The sequence below is a fragment of the Mus musculus genome, chromosome 7 (assembly GCF_000001635.26).
Source record: "Mus musculus strain C57BL/6J chromosome 7, GRCm38.p6 C57BL/6J".
NCBI lineage: Eukaryota > Metazoa > Chordata > Mammalia > Rodentia > Muridae > Mus > Mus musculus.
Window position 1 is genome coordinate 22,411,572 of NC_000073.6, and position 18,577 is coordinate 22,430,148.

General features: G+C 40.3%; 1 protein-coding gene across 1 annotated transcript; it reads left to right on the forward strand.

Moving 5' to 3' along the window:
* The first annotated feature begins 659 nt into the window (after positions 1–659).
* Vmn1r148 (vomeronasal 1 receptor 148) lies at positions 660–3,098 on the forward strand. Its single transcript, NM_030736.2, has one exon. The coding sequence runs from the start codon at positions 2,012–2,014 to the stop codon at positions 2,933–2,935; it is 924 nt and encodes a 307-aa protein (NP_109661.1). The 5' UTR covers positions 660–2,011; the 3' UTR covers positions 2,936–3,098.
* The last annotated feature ends 15,479 nt before the right edge of the window (positions 3,099–18,577 follow it).

The following is an 18,577-nucleotide window of genomic DNA, read 5'->3' on the forward strand; positions in this document are numbered from 1 at the left end:
GTATTAGACCTGTGATAAGGATTCATGAGTATATCAGAAAACAAGTCATGATCTTCCTGAAAACAAGTGGATATGGGAATAACCCCAGGATTCAGGTGGGAAAAACCAGCTTCAGATAATAAATTCGTCATTTATAAATGTCCTGGGTCAAACATGGGAAAAGTTGGAATGAAGCAACTTCCTGGGAAATTACAGAATCTGACTGACACATTGCTAGTTTTCTGGGAGGACTTGGTGTCAGAATAATTTTGCAAGAGTGAAATAGTAGGGAGGAAAGTACTCTGTAGAAACTCACATAATGAGTCCCTTGTTCTACCCTGGAGTGCCCCAATTCACATCTGACCACGAGATAAATTCAGAACTTAGATTCTCCCAAAGGAAACATGAAAACCCTTCCCTAACTTCTGCCCAGGTACTCATTAACATCTAACAAACTCCTAGACATCATCAGTAAGCATCAGAAAGGAATGGAGATTTGCTCTGGGGATAAATGATTTTTCCTTCATTGGAGGTATCCCAAAGGCACCATGAAGACAAATGTGCGGACGCCACAGATGACACAATAATAAACTCTCTGAAGGATGTCATGACCCGGTGCCCTATTATTTTATGAGACTGGAAACTAGGACTTTGTTGGGTTACCTTTACAGCATTGCATGGAGAATAAGAAACCATTCTGAATTTCATTGCATTCTTTCTCAGGCAAAGAGTGACACAGAGATGTTCCTCAATCCAGGCACTAGGAAATATGCTTCCATAGAAGCTGTGCTCTGCAGCTGGTTTTCAGATGAGCATCTTCATCCTGACTGAGGCTCAGAAGGTGGGATTCATCTACCATAGACTTCTGCTTAAAATTCTTTTCTCTTCAGTGAAAATTGTCTTCTGAAGCCAACATGAAACATTATTTCTTTCTGAAGTCTGCAGGTTAACTTAAATAGGTTAATATTTTGCTTTCATGTCAAAGAAATGTCTGTGTCCTAGATTAGTACTCAAGAGAAAACAGCATTCAGTGTAACATGTATGTGAGATAATGAATTATACCTGGTGGATGGAGGCCCTTGTGTTCCTATAGAAAACATATAAACAAGTAAAGTGCAGACTAAGCATCTGCTTGCAAAGGGTATTGGGATTATATTATACTATATTATATTATATTATATTATATTATATTACTGCAAAGGGATTGTGTTAATAATTTTGGAGGGAATCTGCAGATGATGCAGGTAAGACTCTGGCACCTCACATTTTAGAACAAAAATTATGATCAGTAAAATTATGAATAAATGAAACTTGTTAGCAAGTGTTTTTTTTTCGTATGGAGGACACATATGTAAGCCTATGTTCATCTGTGTGATTACAACACAGGTGGCTTTATCAGAAATATTTGGTGTTTTTAAAAATTTTTTAGGATGAGTAGTATAAAATTTTCTCAAAAGCCAACAACTCAATTTCCTACCACTGAATTCGGTTACACAACTTCATTATTGTGTGCAATATTATATTGTTCCCATACATACTATTTTTAATATGTTACTATAACATAAGGAAATTCAGTTAATTATTTTTATGTTGCATTTATATATTCTTTTATTTTTTATTGATTTAGCTACATCCCAATTGAAGCCTCTCCTCTCTCCTAATTGTATTGAATTCTGATGATGGAATCACAGACTCATAGTAGACTCTTTACTGTCTGTATTCATATGCAAAGACCTTGGTGTGTTAAAATGTGTGTTATTGTGCTCTTGACCTACTGGACCAATACAGATGTAGTTGCAATACAAAATTTACATTGAGGCAGGAGAAATAAAATCAGTATAAAATTTTATTTGAGTTTTTATACATTCATTGTTTTTCAGGCAATTTGCCTGTAATGTGATAGAATAGTGTCTCACTTATCAAGTGAAGAAATTGTCTCAAATCAATTGGTAAGTGTGGACAATAAAACAGAGACCCGAGGAGAGTAGTGTCCTACCTAATCATTACTCCAGGGTTGAATAAAGGCCTCTCCATGTCTGCTCATGGTAAATCCGTGAAAACCACTGAGGAAGTGGCTCTTCAGATCCTTTTGCTTTGCCAGTTTGGGATTGGGACCGTGGCCAATGTCTTTCTGTTTGTCCATAATTTCTCTCCAGTCTTGACTGGTTCTAAACAGAGGCCCAGACAGGTGATTTTAAGCCACATGGCTGTGGCCAATGCCTTGACTCTATTCCTCACTATATTTCCAAACAACATGAGTGCTTTTGCTCCCAAAACTCCTCCAACTGAACTCAAATGTAAATTAGAATTCTTCAGTCACATGGTGGCAAGAAGCACAAATTTGTGTTCCACCTGTGTCCTGAGTGTCCATCAGTTTGTCACTCTTGTTCCTGTTAATAGAGGTAAAGGTAAACTTATACTCAGAGCAAGTGTCCCAAATTTTGCGAATTATTCTTGCTACAGTTGTTGGTTTTTCAGTGTCTTAAGTAACATCCACATTCCAATTAAGGTCACTGTTCCACAGATAATAGACAATAACACTGACTCTAAAAGCAACTTGTTCTGTTCCACTTCTGGATTCATTGTAGGCATTGTCTTCTTGCAGTTTTCCCATGATGCCACATTCATGAGCATCATGGTCTGGACCAGTGTCTCCATGGTACTTCTCCTCCATAGACATCGCCAGCGAATGCAGCACATCCTCACTCCCAATCAGGATGCCAGAGGCCAAGCTGAGACCAGAGCAACCCATACTATCCTGATGTTGGTGGTCACATTTGTTAGCTTTTATCTTCTAAATTGTATTTGTATCATCTTTCATGCCTTTTCTATACATTCTCGTCTCTTCATAAGGCTTGTCAGTGAGGTTCTGGCTGCAGTCTTCCCCAGTATCTGCCCCTTACTGTTGATCTTCAGAGATCCTAAAGATCCTTGTTCTGTGCTCTTCAAATGTTGAAAACAAGAGCCCCTAAATACTGCCAAATACAGAAGACATCTTCACTAATAACATTAAGTACTTTATTCCATATATATGTTTTCAACATTTTGTATGAATAAGGTGTGGTGCTCACTGCTGTAATTTTAAAAGAATAAAGCTATACTCATTTGTTGATGTGAAATGATTTCTGGTTGGAATCTGACTGACATGGTAAGTGAGTTATTCACCATCCTCTGTTTCCCTGTATATAACTGCATTCTGCTGCAGGCTGGACTGAAACTGATGCAACCAATTTTCACTAAACAGTTTAATGTGTTAAATGGTTCTGATCAACCTGATACTCTTGCTCTTTCTTAGTTAATACTTCAAACTTTGGATAAGAACAGAATCCCTCTCTATATTTCTCTATCTGTACAAATGAGGATGCATTGCTCTAATTAAATTTTTTCAAGGATGAACATTTTATATACGGTAAATATATTGCATGTCATTCCACTTTAGTTAGGAGATATATGCTTAGCTACCTTGGGCCCTACTGAGGTGAGAGTCAAGCACTGAACAACATAACTTTGTGCTTTCTAGAGCAGTACAATCTGCTGAGCATATCGAGAATAAATAGGAAAAGAGGCAGAAACAGGTCACACTCAGAATCCTTAAGCGATTTAAAGTTTCAGGACCAGGGAGGAACCCAGGATCCACACTGGAGATCTTCTCCTGAAAGACTTCACTCTGGGCCATGGTGAAATTGTTTTCCAGTCATCACAAACACATACCAATCAGACAGGAGACAATATATATCTGAACAACGAGGAGGCAAAGTTGTCACTCCATCTGTCAGTGGCTTTCTCAATCACAAAATTATTTTCTCAGAAGATTAAAATCAAGCATCTAATATTTTCAGCTACCTGAGAATGACCAAGGCTAGAAAGACCACAAGATAAATACCAGGGGTGGTTATAGCTGTCAGTGTGATGAAACTTATAATCTGACTTGTGGTACTTACTTCTGTGAACAAAGAATATTTTAGCATTCATTTTTTTGTTCATGCGTATTGGTTATGTATGTATTTGTGGGGATTCCCTCCTCTTAAGGAGAATAGGTGTCATACCCCTAGAGCTGGAGTTACAAACTGTTATAAGCCTACAAAGATAGGTTCTCAGAATCGATCTCTGATCCAATGTAAATGTGGCCAGGCTTCCAACCTGCTGAGCCATCTCTCGAGGCCCACACTGAAAAATTTATCCAACACACTTAACTCTTCACTTCCAATTTGGGATGTCGGAAATCATCAATATCAGCTATATTGAAAGAGCTTGAAATAATAGAATAGGAACCAACAGTTTGTATGTTCGATATTAAGGATAGATTCGCACTGAGTTATGAAATTAATACTGAGACTCTTCATGTACATTTTCACAGACCTCTACCAACAATAAAACTGACAATCCCACAGCACCAAGTCTTGATCATAACACTGGCCATAATAAGAATCAGCAATACAGCTCAGCAGCTAAAGCACTCACAACTTAGAAATGATTATCCCAGGTCCTACCTAGTGGAGAGAACAAAATCCTACAATTTTACTCTGCCTTCCTCAAATCTGTGCTTGAACATGTCCACACACCGAAAAGAAAAAGTGTATTTTCTAAGTTCAGTTTAATCAGTTCAGTGAATCCTATAACACTGATCTCTGCCTGTTAATCTCTGTATACCCTTATATCTAAGCATTAGTTTGTTGTACTTCATTGGATTGTACTATCTACTACCCTTCCAGCACATTTTTCACCACAATATTTCCAACCAACACTCAGTAGTAAAGAAAACTTAGAGAGGAAAAGGTGTGTAGACCTCTGATGTTGGTTTTGGTAAGTCCAAAATCTATCATCATGATATCTCTAACCAGAAGTCAAACAAGACAGCCAAACAACAATTCATCAATCGCAAAATCAGGAGCAGGTACAGCCGCAAAGGGAACTGACAGCAGCAGGCAAAGCAGGAGCCACCACAGGCCATCTTGGGGATCTCACACAAATACCTTCTCAAGATTCTCAAGAATTCCAAACAAAAACTGTCTGCAGCTGGAAAAAAATCATACCCCTCCTATAGCATGAGACTCATAATTATTCGTTGTGGACAATTGGAAACAGCACCATATCCCATATCAGGGATTAAAACAAAAACATATTCATGTAACATAACTGGGTTTTTGACAAAATGAAAATTATCACATCAGTCAAAGCACAAATACTGAAATGTTAATAATATTCAAAGGAGGCATGAATTATAATGAGAAAACTTTGGAAAGGGCAGAAGTTAGCAGGTAAAATTTCAAGAAAACATGAATAAATAAATAAATAAATAAATAAATAAATAAATAAATAAATAAATGGCCTTTCTTTGTTCCATCTAAAGTTCCACACCCCAGTCTGCAATCTCTGATCTATACTCCTCTCCCTGGCCCATAGTTCTGCCTGCCTTCCAGGATGCTGAGTCCTGCATGGTCATGAGGGTGACGGTGTGACATGATCGCAACTCTGGGATGGAGCCAGCAGGACATAGGACTCCACAAGTGTTGACAGTTATCAGGAAATATGATACTTGACAAGTTTATTGTGGAATGTCCTTTCTGGGAAAGTTAGTACCTCTTAGGATAGGAGGGTATGTTTAGATCTTAGCAAAAACTATAAATGCTGTGGCCTTCACGGCAGCCCTTAATGATATAGGAAAGAACACTGAATACATGAATTTAAAAATATATAAACAGGATTTCTCAACTATTCAAAATATAAGGATGTAATATGAGTTACAAGAGGGGTTTCATGCACCAAAAAGTACAGAAGCAGGTGCACTATGGGTCCTACCTTGATAGCTTATTGTATGTTCTTACAAAGGAAGCAGATTTCTGAGTTTGTTTGCCATGTTAAGAAAAATGTGCTTGCTGTCTTTTCTTAGAGGTTAAGGAGATAAGATCAAAATTTGTGATGTAATCAAAAGAGTATGTGGGGTGCATGACTGCATTGACATGAAAATAAAAGAATGAGCTATTGTCTGTTAGAGGTTATCTCTCTGGTCATCTTCAGAAAGCTGTCTTAGCAGAACACAAGGCTATCAGCTTGTACCCCAGAACTGACATCAAGCCATTCTTTTTGTTGCTCCCAAACACTACTTCCTCAGAACCCCTCTCTAAGCCAAGGATGGTCCTTAGCACCAGGAGGCCTACTGACATCCTGAACAACCAAGAAAAACTCACTCTCCAATTTACTGCCTGCTGAACTCCAGTACTCCCAGAAGCTGTGAGGTCTGCCCAATTCTCTCCATTCTTTCTATGCCCCATCTTCCTGTCCACACTTCTACATACAATTGAGAACCTGCACTCCACACCCTAGTTCACAGCTCTGCATGCCTCCTGGTAGACCTGTTACCAAGTGGTACAATCAGTCCCAGAGGACTACTGTGACCTTGTATGGCCAGGACAATTAATACCAGAGACAACAAGATTTCTAAAGACATGAGCTAAAATATGATAAGGAAAAGCCAGTGCAATATGGCACCACCGGTAACCAGCTATCTTACTCTAGCAAGCATTAGGTACCCTGACACACCTGAAGAGCAAGAAAATGACCTTACATCTCATTGTATGAAGAAGATATAGGCCTTTAATGAGGAAATAAGTAAATATCTTTTTTTCTTTTCTTTTTTTTTATTACGTATTTTCTTCAATTACATTTCCAATGCTATCCCAAAAGTCCCCCCCCCCACTACCCTACCCACCCATTCCCATTTTTTGGCCCTGGCGTTCCCCTGTACTGGGGCATATAACGTTTGCCTGACCAATGGGCCTCTCTTTCCAGTGATGGCCAACTAGGTCATCTTTTGATACATATGCAGCTAGAGTCAAGAGCTCTGGGGTACTGGTTAGTTCATAATGTTGTTCCACCGATAGGGTTGCAGATCTCTTTAGCTCCTTGGATACTTTCTCCATTGGGGGCCCTGTGATCCATCCAATAGTTGACTGTGAGCATCCACTTCTGTGTTTGCTAGGCCCCGGCCTAGTCTCACAAGGGACAGCTATATCACCGTCCTTGCAACAAAGGCTTGCTAGTGTATGCAATGTTTTCATCGCTTGGAGGATAATTATGGGATGGATCCCTGGATATGGCAGTCTCTAGATGGACCATCCTTTTGTCTCAGCTCCAAACTTTGTCTCTGTAACTCCTTCCATGGGTGATTGTTTCCAATTCTAAGAATGAGCAAAGTGTCCATACTTTGGTCTTCATTCTTCTTCAGTTTCATATGTTTTACATATTGTACCTTATATCTCACTATACTAAGTTTCTGGGTTAATATCCACTTATCAGTGAGTACATTTCATTTGAGTTCTTTTGTGATTGGGTTACCTCACTCAGGATGATGCCCTCCAGGTCCAACCATTTGCCTAGGAATTTCGTAATTCATTCTTTTTAATAGCTGAGTAGTACTCCATTGTGTAAATGTACCACATCATTTGTATCCATTCCTCTGTTGAGGGACATCTGGGTTCTTTCCAGCTTCTGGCTATTATAAATAAGGCTGCTATGAACATAGTGGAGCATGTGTCCTTCTTACCGGTTGGGACATCTTCTGGATATATGCCCAGGAGAGGTATTGGGGGATCCTCCAGTAGTACTATGTCCAATTTTCAGAGGAACCACCAGACTGATTTCCAGAGTGGTTGTACAAGCTTGCAATCCCACCAACAATGGAGGAGTGTTCCTCTTTCTCCACATCCTCGCCAGCATCTGCTGTCACCTGAATTTTTGATCTTAGCCATTCTGACTGGTGTGAGATGGAATCTCAGGGTTGTTTTGATTTGCATTTCTCTGATGATTAAGGATGTTGAACATTTTTTCAGGTATTTCTCAGCCTTTCGGTATTACTCGGGTGAGAATTCTTTGTTTAGCTCTGAGCCCCATCTTTTAAGGGGGCTATTTGATTTTCTTGAGTCCACCCTCTTGAGTTCTTTATATATATTGGATATTAGTCCCCTATCTGATTTAAGATAGGTAAAGAACCTTTACCAATCTGTTGGTGGTCTTTTAGTCTTATTGACGGTGTCTTTTGCCTTGCAGAAGCTTTGCAGTTTCATGAGGTCCCATTTGTCAATCCTCGATCTTAAAGCACAAGCCATTGCTGTTCTATTCAGGAATTTTTTCCCTGTGCCAATATCTTAAAGGCTTTGCCCCACTTTCTCCTCTATACGTTTCAGTGTTTCTGGTTTTACGTGAAGTTCCTTGATCCACTTCGATTTGAACTTAGTACAATTAGAGAGGAATGGGTTGATTCGCATTCTTCTACATGATAACAACCAGTTGTGCCAGCACCATTTGTTGAAAATGCTGTCTTTTTTCCACTGGATGGTTTTTGCTCCCTTGTCGAAGATCAAGTGACCATAGGTGTGTGGGTTCATTTCTGGGTCTTCAATTCTATTCCATTGGTCTACTTCTATGTCACTATACCAGTACCATGCAGTTTTTATCACAATTGCTCTGTAGTAAATCTTTAGGTTAGGCATGCTGATTCCACCAGAGGTACTTTTATCCTTGAGAAGACCTTTTGCTATCTTAGGTTTTTTGTTATTCCAGATGAATTTGCAGATTGCTCTTTCTAATTCGTTGAAGAATTGAGTTGGAATTTTGATGGGGATTGCATTGAATCTGTAGATTGCTTTTGGCAAGATAGCCATTTTTACAATGTTGATCCTGCCAATCCATGAGCATGGGAGATCTTTCCATCTTCTGAGATCTTCTTTAATTTCTTTCTTCAGGGACTTGAAGTTTTTATCATACAGATCTTTCACTTCCTTAGTTAGAGTCATGCCAAGATATTTTATATTATTTGTGACTATTGAGAAGGGTGTTGTTTCCCTAATTTCTTTCTCAGCCTGTTTATTCTTTGTATAGAGAAAGGCCATTGACTTGTTTGAGTTAATTTTATATCCAGCTACTTCACCGAAGCTGTTTATCAGGTTTAGTAGTTCTCTGGTGGAATTTTTAGGGTCACTTATATATACTATCATATCATCTGCAAAAAGTGATATTTTGACTTCCTCTTTTCCAATTTGTATCCCCTTGATCTCCTTTTGTTGTCGAATTGCTCTGGCTAGGACTTCAAGTACTATGTTGAAGAGGTAGGAAGAAAGTGGGCAGCCTTGTCTAGTCCCTGATTTTAGTGGGATTGCTTCCAGCTTCTCACTATTTACTTTGATGTTGGCTACTGGTTTGCTGTAGATTGCTTTTATCATGTTTAGGTATGGACCTTGAATTCCTGATCTTTCCAAGACTTTTATCATGAATGGGTGTTGGATCTTGTTGAATGCTTTTTCCGCATCTAACGAGATGATCATGTGGTTTTTGTCTTTGAGTTTGTTTATATAATGGGTTACATTGATGGATTTTCGTATATTAAACCATCCCTGCATCCCTGGAATAAAACCTACTTGGTCAGGATGGATGATTGCTTTAATGTGTTCTTGGATTCGGTTAGCAAGAATTTTATTGAGGATTTTTGCATTGATATTCATAAGAGAAATTGGTCTGAAGTTCTCTATCTTTGTTGGATCTTTCTGGGGTTTAGGTATCAGAGTAATTGTGGCTTCATAGAATGAGTTAGGTAGAGTTCCCTCTACTTCTATTTTGTGGAATAGTTTGTGCAGAACTGGGATTAGATCTTCTTTGAAGGTCTGATATCACTCTGCACTAAACCCATCTGGTCCTGGGCTTTTTTTGGCTGGGAGACTATTAATGACTGCTTCTATTTCCTTAAGGGATATGGGACTGTTTAGATTGTTAACTTGATCCTGATTTAACTTTGGTACCTGGTATCAGTCTAGAAACTTGTCCATTTCATCCAGGTTTTCCAATTTTGTTGAGTATAGCCTTTTGTAGAAGGATCTGATGGTGTTTTGGATTTCTTCAGGATATGATGTTATGTCTCCCTTTTCATTTCTGATTTTGTTAGTTAGGATACTGTCCCCGTGCCCTCTAGTGACTCTAGCTAAGGGTTTATCTATCTTGTTGATTTTCTCAAAGAACCACCTTCTCGTTTCCTTTATTCCTTGAATAGTTCTTCTTGTTTCCACTTGGTTGATTTCACCCCTGAGTTTGATTATTTCCTGCCGTCTACTCCTCTTGTGTGAATTTGCTTCCTTTTTTTCTAGAGCTTTTAGATGTGTTGTCAAGCTGCTAGTATGTGCTCTCTCCCGTTTCTTCTTGGAGGCACTCAGAGCTATGAGTTTCCCCCTTAGAAATGCTTTCATTGTGTCCCATAGGTTTGGGTATGTTGTGGCTTCATTTTCATTAAATCTAAAAAGTCTTTAATTTCTTTCTTTATTCCTTCCTTGACCAAGGTATCATTGAGAAGAGTGTTGTTCAGTTTCCACGTGAATGTTGGCTTTCCATTATTTATGTTGTTATTGAAGATCAGCCTTAGGCCGTGGTGGTCTGATAGTATACATGGGACAATTTCAATATTTTCGTATCTGTTGAGGCCTGTTTTGTGACCAATTATATGGTCAATTTTGGAGAAGGTCCCATGAGGTGCTGAGAAGAAGGTATATCCTTTTGTTTTAGGATAAAATGTTCTGTAGATATCTGTCAGATCTATTTGTTTCATAACTTCTGTTAGTTTCACTGTGTTCCTGTTTAGTTTCTGTTTCCACGATCTGTCCATTGATGAAAGTGGTGTGTTGAAGTCTCCCACTATTATTGTGTGAGGTGCAATGTGTGTTTTGAGCTTTACTAAAGTGTCTTTAATGAATGTGGCTGCCCTTGCATTTGGAGCGTAGACATTCAGAATTGAGAGTTCCTCTTGGAGGATTTTACCTTTGATGAGTATGAAATGTCCCTCCTTGTCTTTTTTGATAACTTTGGGATGGAAGTCGATTTTATCCGATATTAGAATGGCTACTCCAGCTTGTTTCTTCAGACCATTTGCTTGGAAAATTGTTTTCTAGCCTTTCACTCTGAGGTAGTGTCTGTCTTTTTCCCTGAGATGGGTTTCCTGTAAGCAGCAGAATGTTGGGTCCTGTTTATGTAGCCAGTCTGTTAGTCTATGTCTTTTTATTGGCGAATTGAGTTCATTGATATTAAGAGATATTAAGGAAAAGTAATTGTTGCTTCCTTTTATTTTTGTTGTTAGAGTTGGCATTCTGTTCTTGTGGCTGTCTTCTTTTTGGTTTGTTGAGGGATTACTTTCTTGCTTGTTCTAGGGCATGATTTCCATCCTTGTATTGCTTCTTTTCTCTTATTATCCTTTGAAGGGCTGGATTCGTGGAAAGATAATGTGTGAATTTGGTTTTGTCGTGGAATACTTTGGTTTCTCCATTTATGGTAATTGAGAGTTTGGCCGGGTATAGTAGCCTGGGCTGGCATTTGTGTTCTCTTAGGATCTTCTGGCTTTCATAGTCTCTGGTGAAAAGTCTGGTGTAATTCTGATAGGTCTGCCTTTATATGTTATTTGACCTTTCTCCCTTACTGCTTTTAATAGTCTATCTTTATTTAGTGCATTTGTTGTTCTGATTATTATGTGTCGGGAGGAATTTCTTTTTCTGGTCCAGTCTATTTGGAGTTCTGTAGGCTTCTTGTATGTCCATGGGCATGTCATTCTTTAGGTTTGGGAAGTTTTCTTCTATAATTTTGTTGAATATATTTGCTGGCCCTTTAAGTTGAAAATCTTCATTCTCATCAACTTCTATTATCCGTAGGTTTGGTCTTCTCATTGTGTCCTGGATTTCCTGGATGTTTTGAGTTAGGATCTTTTTGCGTTTTGTATTATCTTTGATTGTTGTGCCGATGTTCTCTATGGAATCTTCTGCACCTGAGATTCTCTCTTCCATCTCTTGTAATCTGTTGCTGATGCTCACATCTATGGTTCCAGATTTTTTTCCTCGGTTTTCTATCTCCAGCGTTGCCTTGCTTTGGGTTTTCTTTATTGTGTCTACTTCCCTTTTTAGGTCTAGTATGGTCTTGTTCATTTCCATCACCTGTTTGGATGTGTTTTTCTGTTTTTCTATAAGGACTTCTACCTGTTTTGTTGTGTTTTCCTGTTTTTCTTTAAGGACTTGTAAATCTTTAGCAGTGTTCTCCTGTATTTCTTTAAGTGAGTTATTAATGTCCTTCTTGATGTCCTCTACCATCAACATGAGATATGCTTTTAAATCTGGGTCTAGCTTTTCGGTTGTGTTGTGGTGCCCAGGACTAGGTGGCGCGGGAGTGCTGCGTTCTGATGATGGTGAGTGGTCTTGATTTCTGTTAGTAGTATTCTTACGTTTTCCTTTCGCCCTCTGGTATTCTCTGGAGCTGTGCAGGATACACTCGGTGGGGTCCTGAAGACAAGATGTCTGTGCAGGATACACTCAGCACGGTTCCGGCACTAAGATGTCTGCTGCCAGTGCTCAGGCAAAGCGCTCCAGAGCCGGGCAGGTCCCTATCCTCTGGCCGGGAAAATGGTCACCTGCCTGTGCAGGATACACTCGGCAGGATCCCGTTACCAAGATGTCTGCTGCCGATGCTCAGGCAAAGCGCTCCAATGCCGGGCAGATCCCAATCCTCAGAATTCTTAAGATTGCGTGGCTGGTGTTGTGGGTATCTGGCGGTAGTCAGCCAACTGTGCGCCCTAGCTACCCCGGTGCTGCTCAGACCGGAAGGGACTTGTGCCCTTACTCAGACCGGGTTTTCTGCTTTCCTAACTAATGCAGTCTCAGGTCCTGCACGATTGGATTGGAGCAGATGCTGTGTTCCACTCACCAGAAGTCTTAAGATCGCTTGGCGGGTGTTGTGGGTAGCTGGCGGTAGTCAGACAACTCTGCGCCCTAGCTACCCCGGTGCTGCTCGGACCAGAGGGGGCTTGTGCCCCTACTCAGACCGGGTTTTCTGCTTTCCTAACTAATGCTGTCTCAAGTCCTGCGTGATTGGATTGGAACAGATGCTGTGTTCCACTCACCAGAAGTCTTAAGATCGCTTGGCAGGTGTTGTGGGTAGCTGGCAGTAGTCATACAACTGTGCGCCCAAGCTACCCAGGTGCTGCTCTGACCGGTAAGGGGTAAATATCTTTTTAAAATACAGGAAGACAGGATCAAACAGGCCTTTAAAAAGGAAACAAATAAATATGAAAGAATACAGGAAAATGCAATCAAACAGGTGAAGGAAATGAATAAAACTGTTCAGGACCTGAAAATGGAAATAAACGTAATAAGAAAACAAAAAAGGAGCCAACCCTGGAGAAATAAAACCTAGAAAATAGAATTACAAGCCACAAGCATCATCAACAGAATACAAGAGAAAGAAGAGAGAAGCTCAGCCATCAGAGATACAACAGAAGAAATTGCTGTATCAGTCAAAGAAAATGTCAAATAAATTGATTCTAATACAATACACTCAGAAAATTTGGGACACTAGGAAAAGACAAAAACTAAGAATAATAGAAATAAAGGAAGAAGAACCCCAGCTCAAAGGCACAGAAAATATACTCAACAAAATTATAGAACAAAACACCCCTAACCTAAAGAAAGAGATGACTATAAAACTACAAGAACCAAAATAGATTGGATAGGAAAGAAAATCCTGCCACCATATAATAAAACACTAAATGTACATAACAAAGAAAGAAATTTAAAAGATGAAGGGGAGAAAAGGACAAGTAACATATAGGGTAGACCTTTTAGAATTATACATGACTTCACATTAGAGGCTCTTGTGAGGAGCCGCCCTTGCAATCGCCATTACAAGATGGCGCTGATATCCAGTGTTCTAACTGGTTAACATATATTCTGCAATGTGCTAGGGTATTTTTCCATTCCTTGTGCCCTGCCTGTCCCGTGGCGTCATCTGGGCTGATAGTGAGCAGTTAATCAAGAGCTGACACATCACACAGAGGGGTATTTAGCAGCTCCATTTTCCGGGTCCGGGTCTTCCTGAGAAGTAAGCAATAAAGCTTTGCCGTAGAAGGATCTGGTTGTCCGAGTGTGTTTTGCTGGCGAAACATTACAAGGACAAGAAGTGATGCTGATAACCCGGGAACTATATCATCACCAGGCACTGAAAGGAGACCCCCGTTTCACACGGGGCAGATTCAGAACTACGGGACAATACAGCTCTGCAAGGTACGTGTGGCCTTGAACTTTCTCCAGCGTTAGAAGCCTTTCTGTTCCCTTTCACAGGGCTCGTTCTTTTATTTAGATTGCGTACAGTTTCCACAGGAGGAATTGCTAACTGGTGTTCAGTCGAGGTCAGGCAAGGTTAGAAAAAAGGCAAGAAGATAGCGTGGGAGCCTTCCACTCTGTGGTGACCACCTTACGGTCGGTCCTGAGGAAGCGTGGCTTGAAAGTCTCCACCAAGACACTAGAAGGCTTTGTAAAAGAGATAGATCGCATAGCACCGTGGTTTGTGTGCTCAGGGTCCTTAACTATCCCCTCTTGGGAGAAACTCGGGGGAGATTTAGTTGGGGAGCAGGAGAATGGCAAACTTAAAGCAGAAACCATGCCTTTGTGGAAGCTGATTAGATCATGCTTAAAGGATGAGGAATGTCAACAAGTAGTTAAGGCAGGGCAGAAAATTCTGGATGAAATTCAAGAAAGCCTATCAGAGACAGTGCGGGGAGAAGAAGTAGGAGCAAAGGGGAAACATGGTGCACCAAATAAGCATACAGGCCTCTCCACAGGTCTTGAACCTGAGGAGAAGATAATGTCGGGGAAGGATACCCAGGGAGAGATAAGAAGAAAGGAGGAGAAAAAACAAAAGAAAAAAGATCAATCAGCGGAGGTCCCTAGAGGAGGGAGCCTATATCCGTTGCTAGATGAGTTTAAGGAGCTAGCTCTTAGTAGCTCAGAATCAGATGAAGAACTTAGCCCCTCTGAGGAAATAGACTCGGAGGAGGAAAAAGCTTGTTATGAGAGAGAAAAGTACCAGCCAGATAAAATGCGAGCTAATCAGTCAAGAAAAAAGCCAAAAGCGGCTGGCGAAGGCCAGCTTGCTGCTCGGCCTCCGGGCTGTCGGCTTCAAGGTCATAGTGCACCTCCGCCCTATGCGAAGCCCCCGCCCTGTGTAGTGTGTCAGCCCTGCGCAGAGAGGCAATGTGCAGACTCGTTCATTCCAAGAGAGGAATGAAGGAAGATGCAACAGGCATTTCCGGTCTTTGAAGGAGCCGAGGGTGGGCATGTTCACGCTCCGGTAGAGTATATATAGATTAAAGAGCTTGCCGAGTCCGTCCGTAACTATGGAGTCAGTGCTAATTTCACTGTAGCACAAGTTGAAAGGCTTGTGCCTTGGCAATGACTCCCGGGGACTGGACAACGGTGATTAAAGCTGTGGCTCCAAATATGGGAATGTATATTGAATGGAAAGCATTGTGGCAACATTTCTGCCAGACGCAAGCAAGGGCTAATGCTACCATGGAGTGAGGCTCTAAAAGCCAGAAGGGCATGGACATGAGTCTTTCAGACCTTAAGAGACCACAGTATCAACCCAGGAAAATGTTCAATCACCATAGATAGAAAAGTAAACATAATCCATGACAAAAATAAATTTAAGAAATATCTATTTACTAATAGAGCCCTTCAAAGGATATAAGAAAGAAAACTTCAACTCAAGGAGTTTAACTATACCCAGGAAAACATAAGAAGTTAATCATTGAACAGCAAATCCAAAAGAATGGAATCATATACACAAAATAACACCTCCAACAACTAAACACCAAGGAGTAACAATCATTGGGCATTAGTATCTCCTAACAGCAATGGACTCAAGTCACCAATAAAAACAGAGTAGATAGGCAAAGAGAATCCATGATTTTACTATATACAAGAAATACAGCTCAGCAACAAAAATAAACACTGCCTCAGAGTAAAGGACTGGAAATAGGTTTTACAAGCAAACAGACCCAGGAAACAAGCTGGCCTAGCCACTATAATATCTAATAAAACAGACTTTCAACCAGAAGTTATGAAAAGAGATGGAGAAGGACACCTTATATACATCAAAGGAAAAATCCAGCAAGATGATGCCTCAGTACACACACGCACACACACACACACACACACACACACACACACACACACACAAACACACACACTGCATGGCTGAAATAAAGTAGTCCAATAACTCATACAAATACATACATACATACATACATACATACATTCATACAAACTTACACGCATACAGACCTTCAGACAGACATACACATTAATACATAGAATGGTTAGAGAAAGCTCCAAGCCTTTCATACACACTTACATATATAAAAACAATTGGTGGATGGAGCAAGCTCCAACACACACTCAGACAAGCCTTATATATATGCATACATAAAGATACTTCTGCTCAAAGAACTTTGTTCCAAACTTCCACTCAAACAAACTTTAGACATATACACACATACACATAGTTCTTGTATGAAAGGAACAATTTTCAGCTCTCCACTCTTTATTCCTTCTTCCATAGCTTATATATCCCAGCAAAAATTTTCAAGCAGTATAAAACTACAATGTGAGTATGTTTTAGATTTCTTCTAGTAAATGATTATGAAAAACAGTGTGTTCCCCAATACCATTACAAAAAATAACATTATATAGTAAAGGCAAAGAAAACAAATTATCCGCAAACACCTAGGCACATTTGGTTTTTTATTTATTTTATTTATTTTTTTATTAGATATTTTCTTTATATACATTTCAAATTTCAAATGCTATACCGAAAGTTCCCTATACCCTCCCCCCCTGCCCTTCTCCCCTACCCACCCTCTCCCACTTCTTGGCCCTGGCATTCCCCTGTACTGGGACATATAAAGTTTGCAATACCAATGGGCCTCCCTTCCCAGTGATGGCTGACTATGCCATCTTCTGCTACATATGCAGCTAGAGATACGAGCTCTGGGAGTACTGGTTAGTTCATATTGTTGTTCCACCAATAGGGTTGCAGACCCCTTCAGCTCCTTGGGTGCTTTCTCTAGCTTCTCCATTGGGGGCCCTGTGTTTCATCTTACAGATGACTGTGAGCATCCACATCTGCATTTGCCAGGCACTGGCATAGCCTCATACGAGACAGATATACCAGGGTCCCTTCATCAAAATCTTGCTGGCATAAAACCTAGGTACATTTATAAGTAAGCAACTTATTATAAATTCACAAAGTGTACACAAGCAAGGTAGTTTTCTCATCAAGTTTCTCTTCCTGGCAGGCAGAAATTACAAAGAAAGGAACAAGTATTTTATTATTTATCTTTAAAATAATCTGGAAAAAGGTTAAAGGAATCACAAATCCAAACTTTTATATAAAAATCAATCATGTTGATTTTGAATCCTCATGATGCATATCTACTCATCAGCAATTCTTAATGAGGCATATCAGAAGGCCGAGGACAAAAATGGGTATAAGAAATCTATCACCACCTGTGCAGCCTCAGTGAGAGTCACATCAGCCAGTGCTGCCATTGTTCTTGTTCCCTGACCATAAAAGTTTCTAGCTTAGCAAGTAGGAGTGTGCCTTTCTGAACTTCTAATTGTTCCCTAAGATTTTTGACATCAGAGCCAGTAGTGGAAACATCTCAACATAGTTTCACTAACAATTTTATTTTTGCAAATGATTACTAGGAGTGGTGGACATGGCTCACAATCTACATCTGTAAGTTATACTCTAGTGTAGTGATTGAATCATTCATTGATCAGCTCCAGCAGCAATGCCTGTAATAGGTCAAGCATTATTATTGTGAGTGCCAGAAATATGATTATTGATATTCTGAAATCCCCCTAAGAGATTTCATAGAATTCTTAGATTGAGGGATATGAGGGCAGCAAGCAGAGCAGAAGTCCATAATAGCATGAAGTCCTCATGACATATGGTCCTTGGTGGTGTGCCACACCAAGACTCACCCATGTGGCTGTGATAATCAGTGGGATGGCCACATTCCCTGAGTTGTAAAGCCATTGGTCATTCCTTGGCAATATTTGGACATCAGAAAAGAGGAAATGAAAACTACCTTCAGATTCTATCTAAAACCTATTAGAATGGCCAAGATCAATAACACAGGTGACTGTGAAAGATCCTGACAGAATGTAAAAGGTCACAGAAGCCCTGAAATTGTCAAGATAGATGTCACTGTTAGCAGAACTAGCTTCGCTGATTTAGAAAAATAGAGGTGCACAATGCCCTGGCCACTCCTTGAACCTGTGTGTCTGCCAATGTTTTGACCATTCCTTGAACCCATGTGTGTGCCCACTGATGAAGCCCATTGCCAGGTGTTTGTGATATTGGTTGCTGAGAAAGAGTCAGAAAATCTCCCCAGCAACCACAGCCCGGCCAATCCTGAGTTGCTACACCTGTACCAGACTCTTTCCTTGTACCCCTCCCATACCCATTTCTTGAGAATAGACATTGTTTAGATCTGGAAATCCCCTACTCCCCTCTTCTCCTTTCTCCCCTGAGGGCCTATAAAACTGGGACCTCTTTCCCCTCGAGGTCGACTCCTTTACCCCTGTGTGGGATATGAGTCATCCCCAGAGCTTTGGCTTTCCCCGAATAAAGCCGCAAGTGGTTTACATCAAGGTTGGTCTATCCTGTTTACTTGAGTGTCCGCTATTGTCCTGAGGCCTGAGCGAGGGGCTCCTCTTGGGGTCTTTCAACTGCTCAT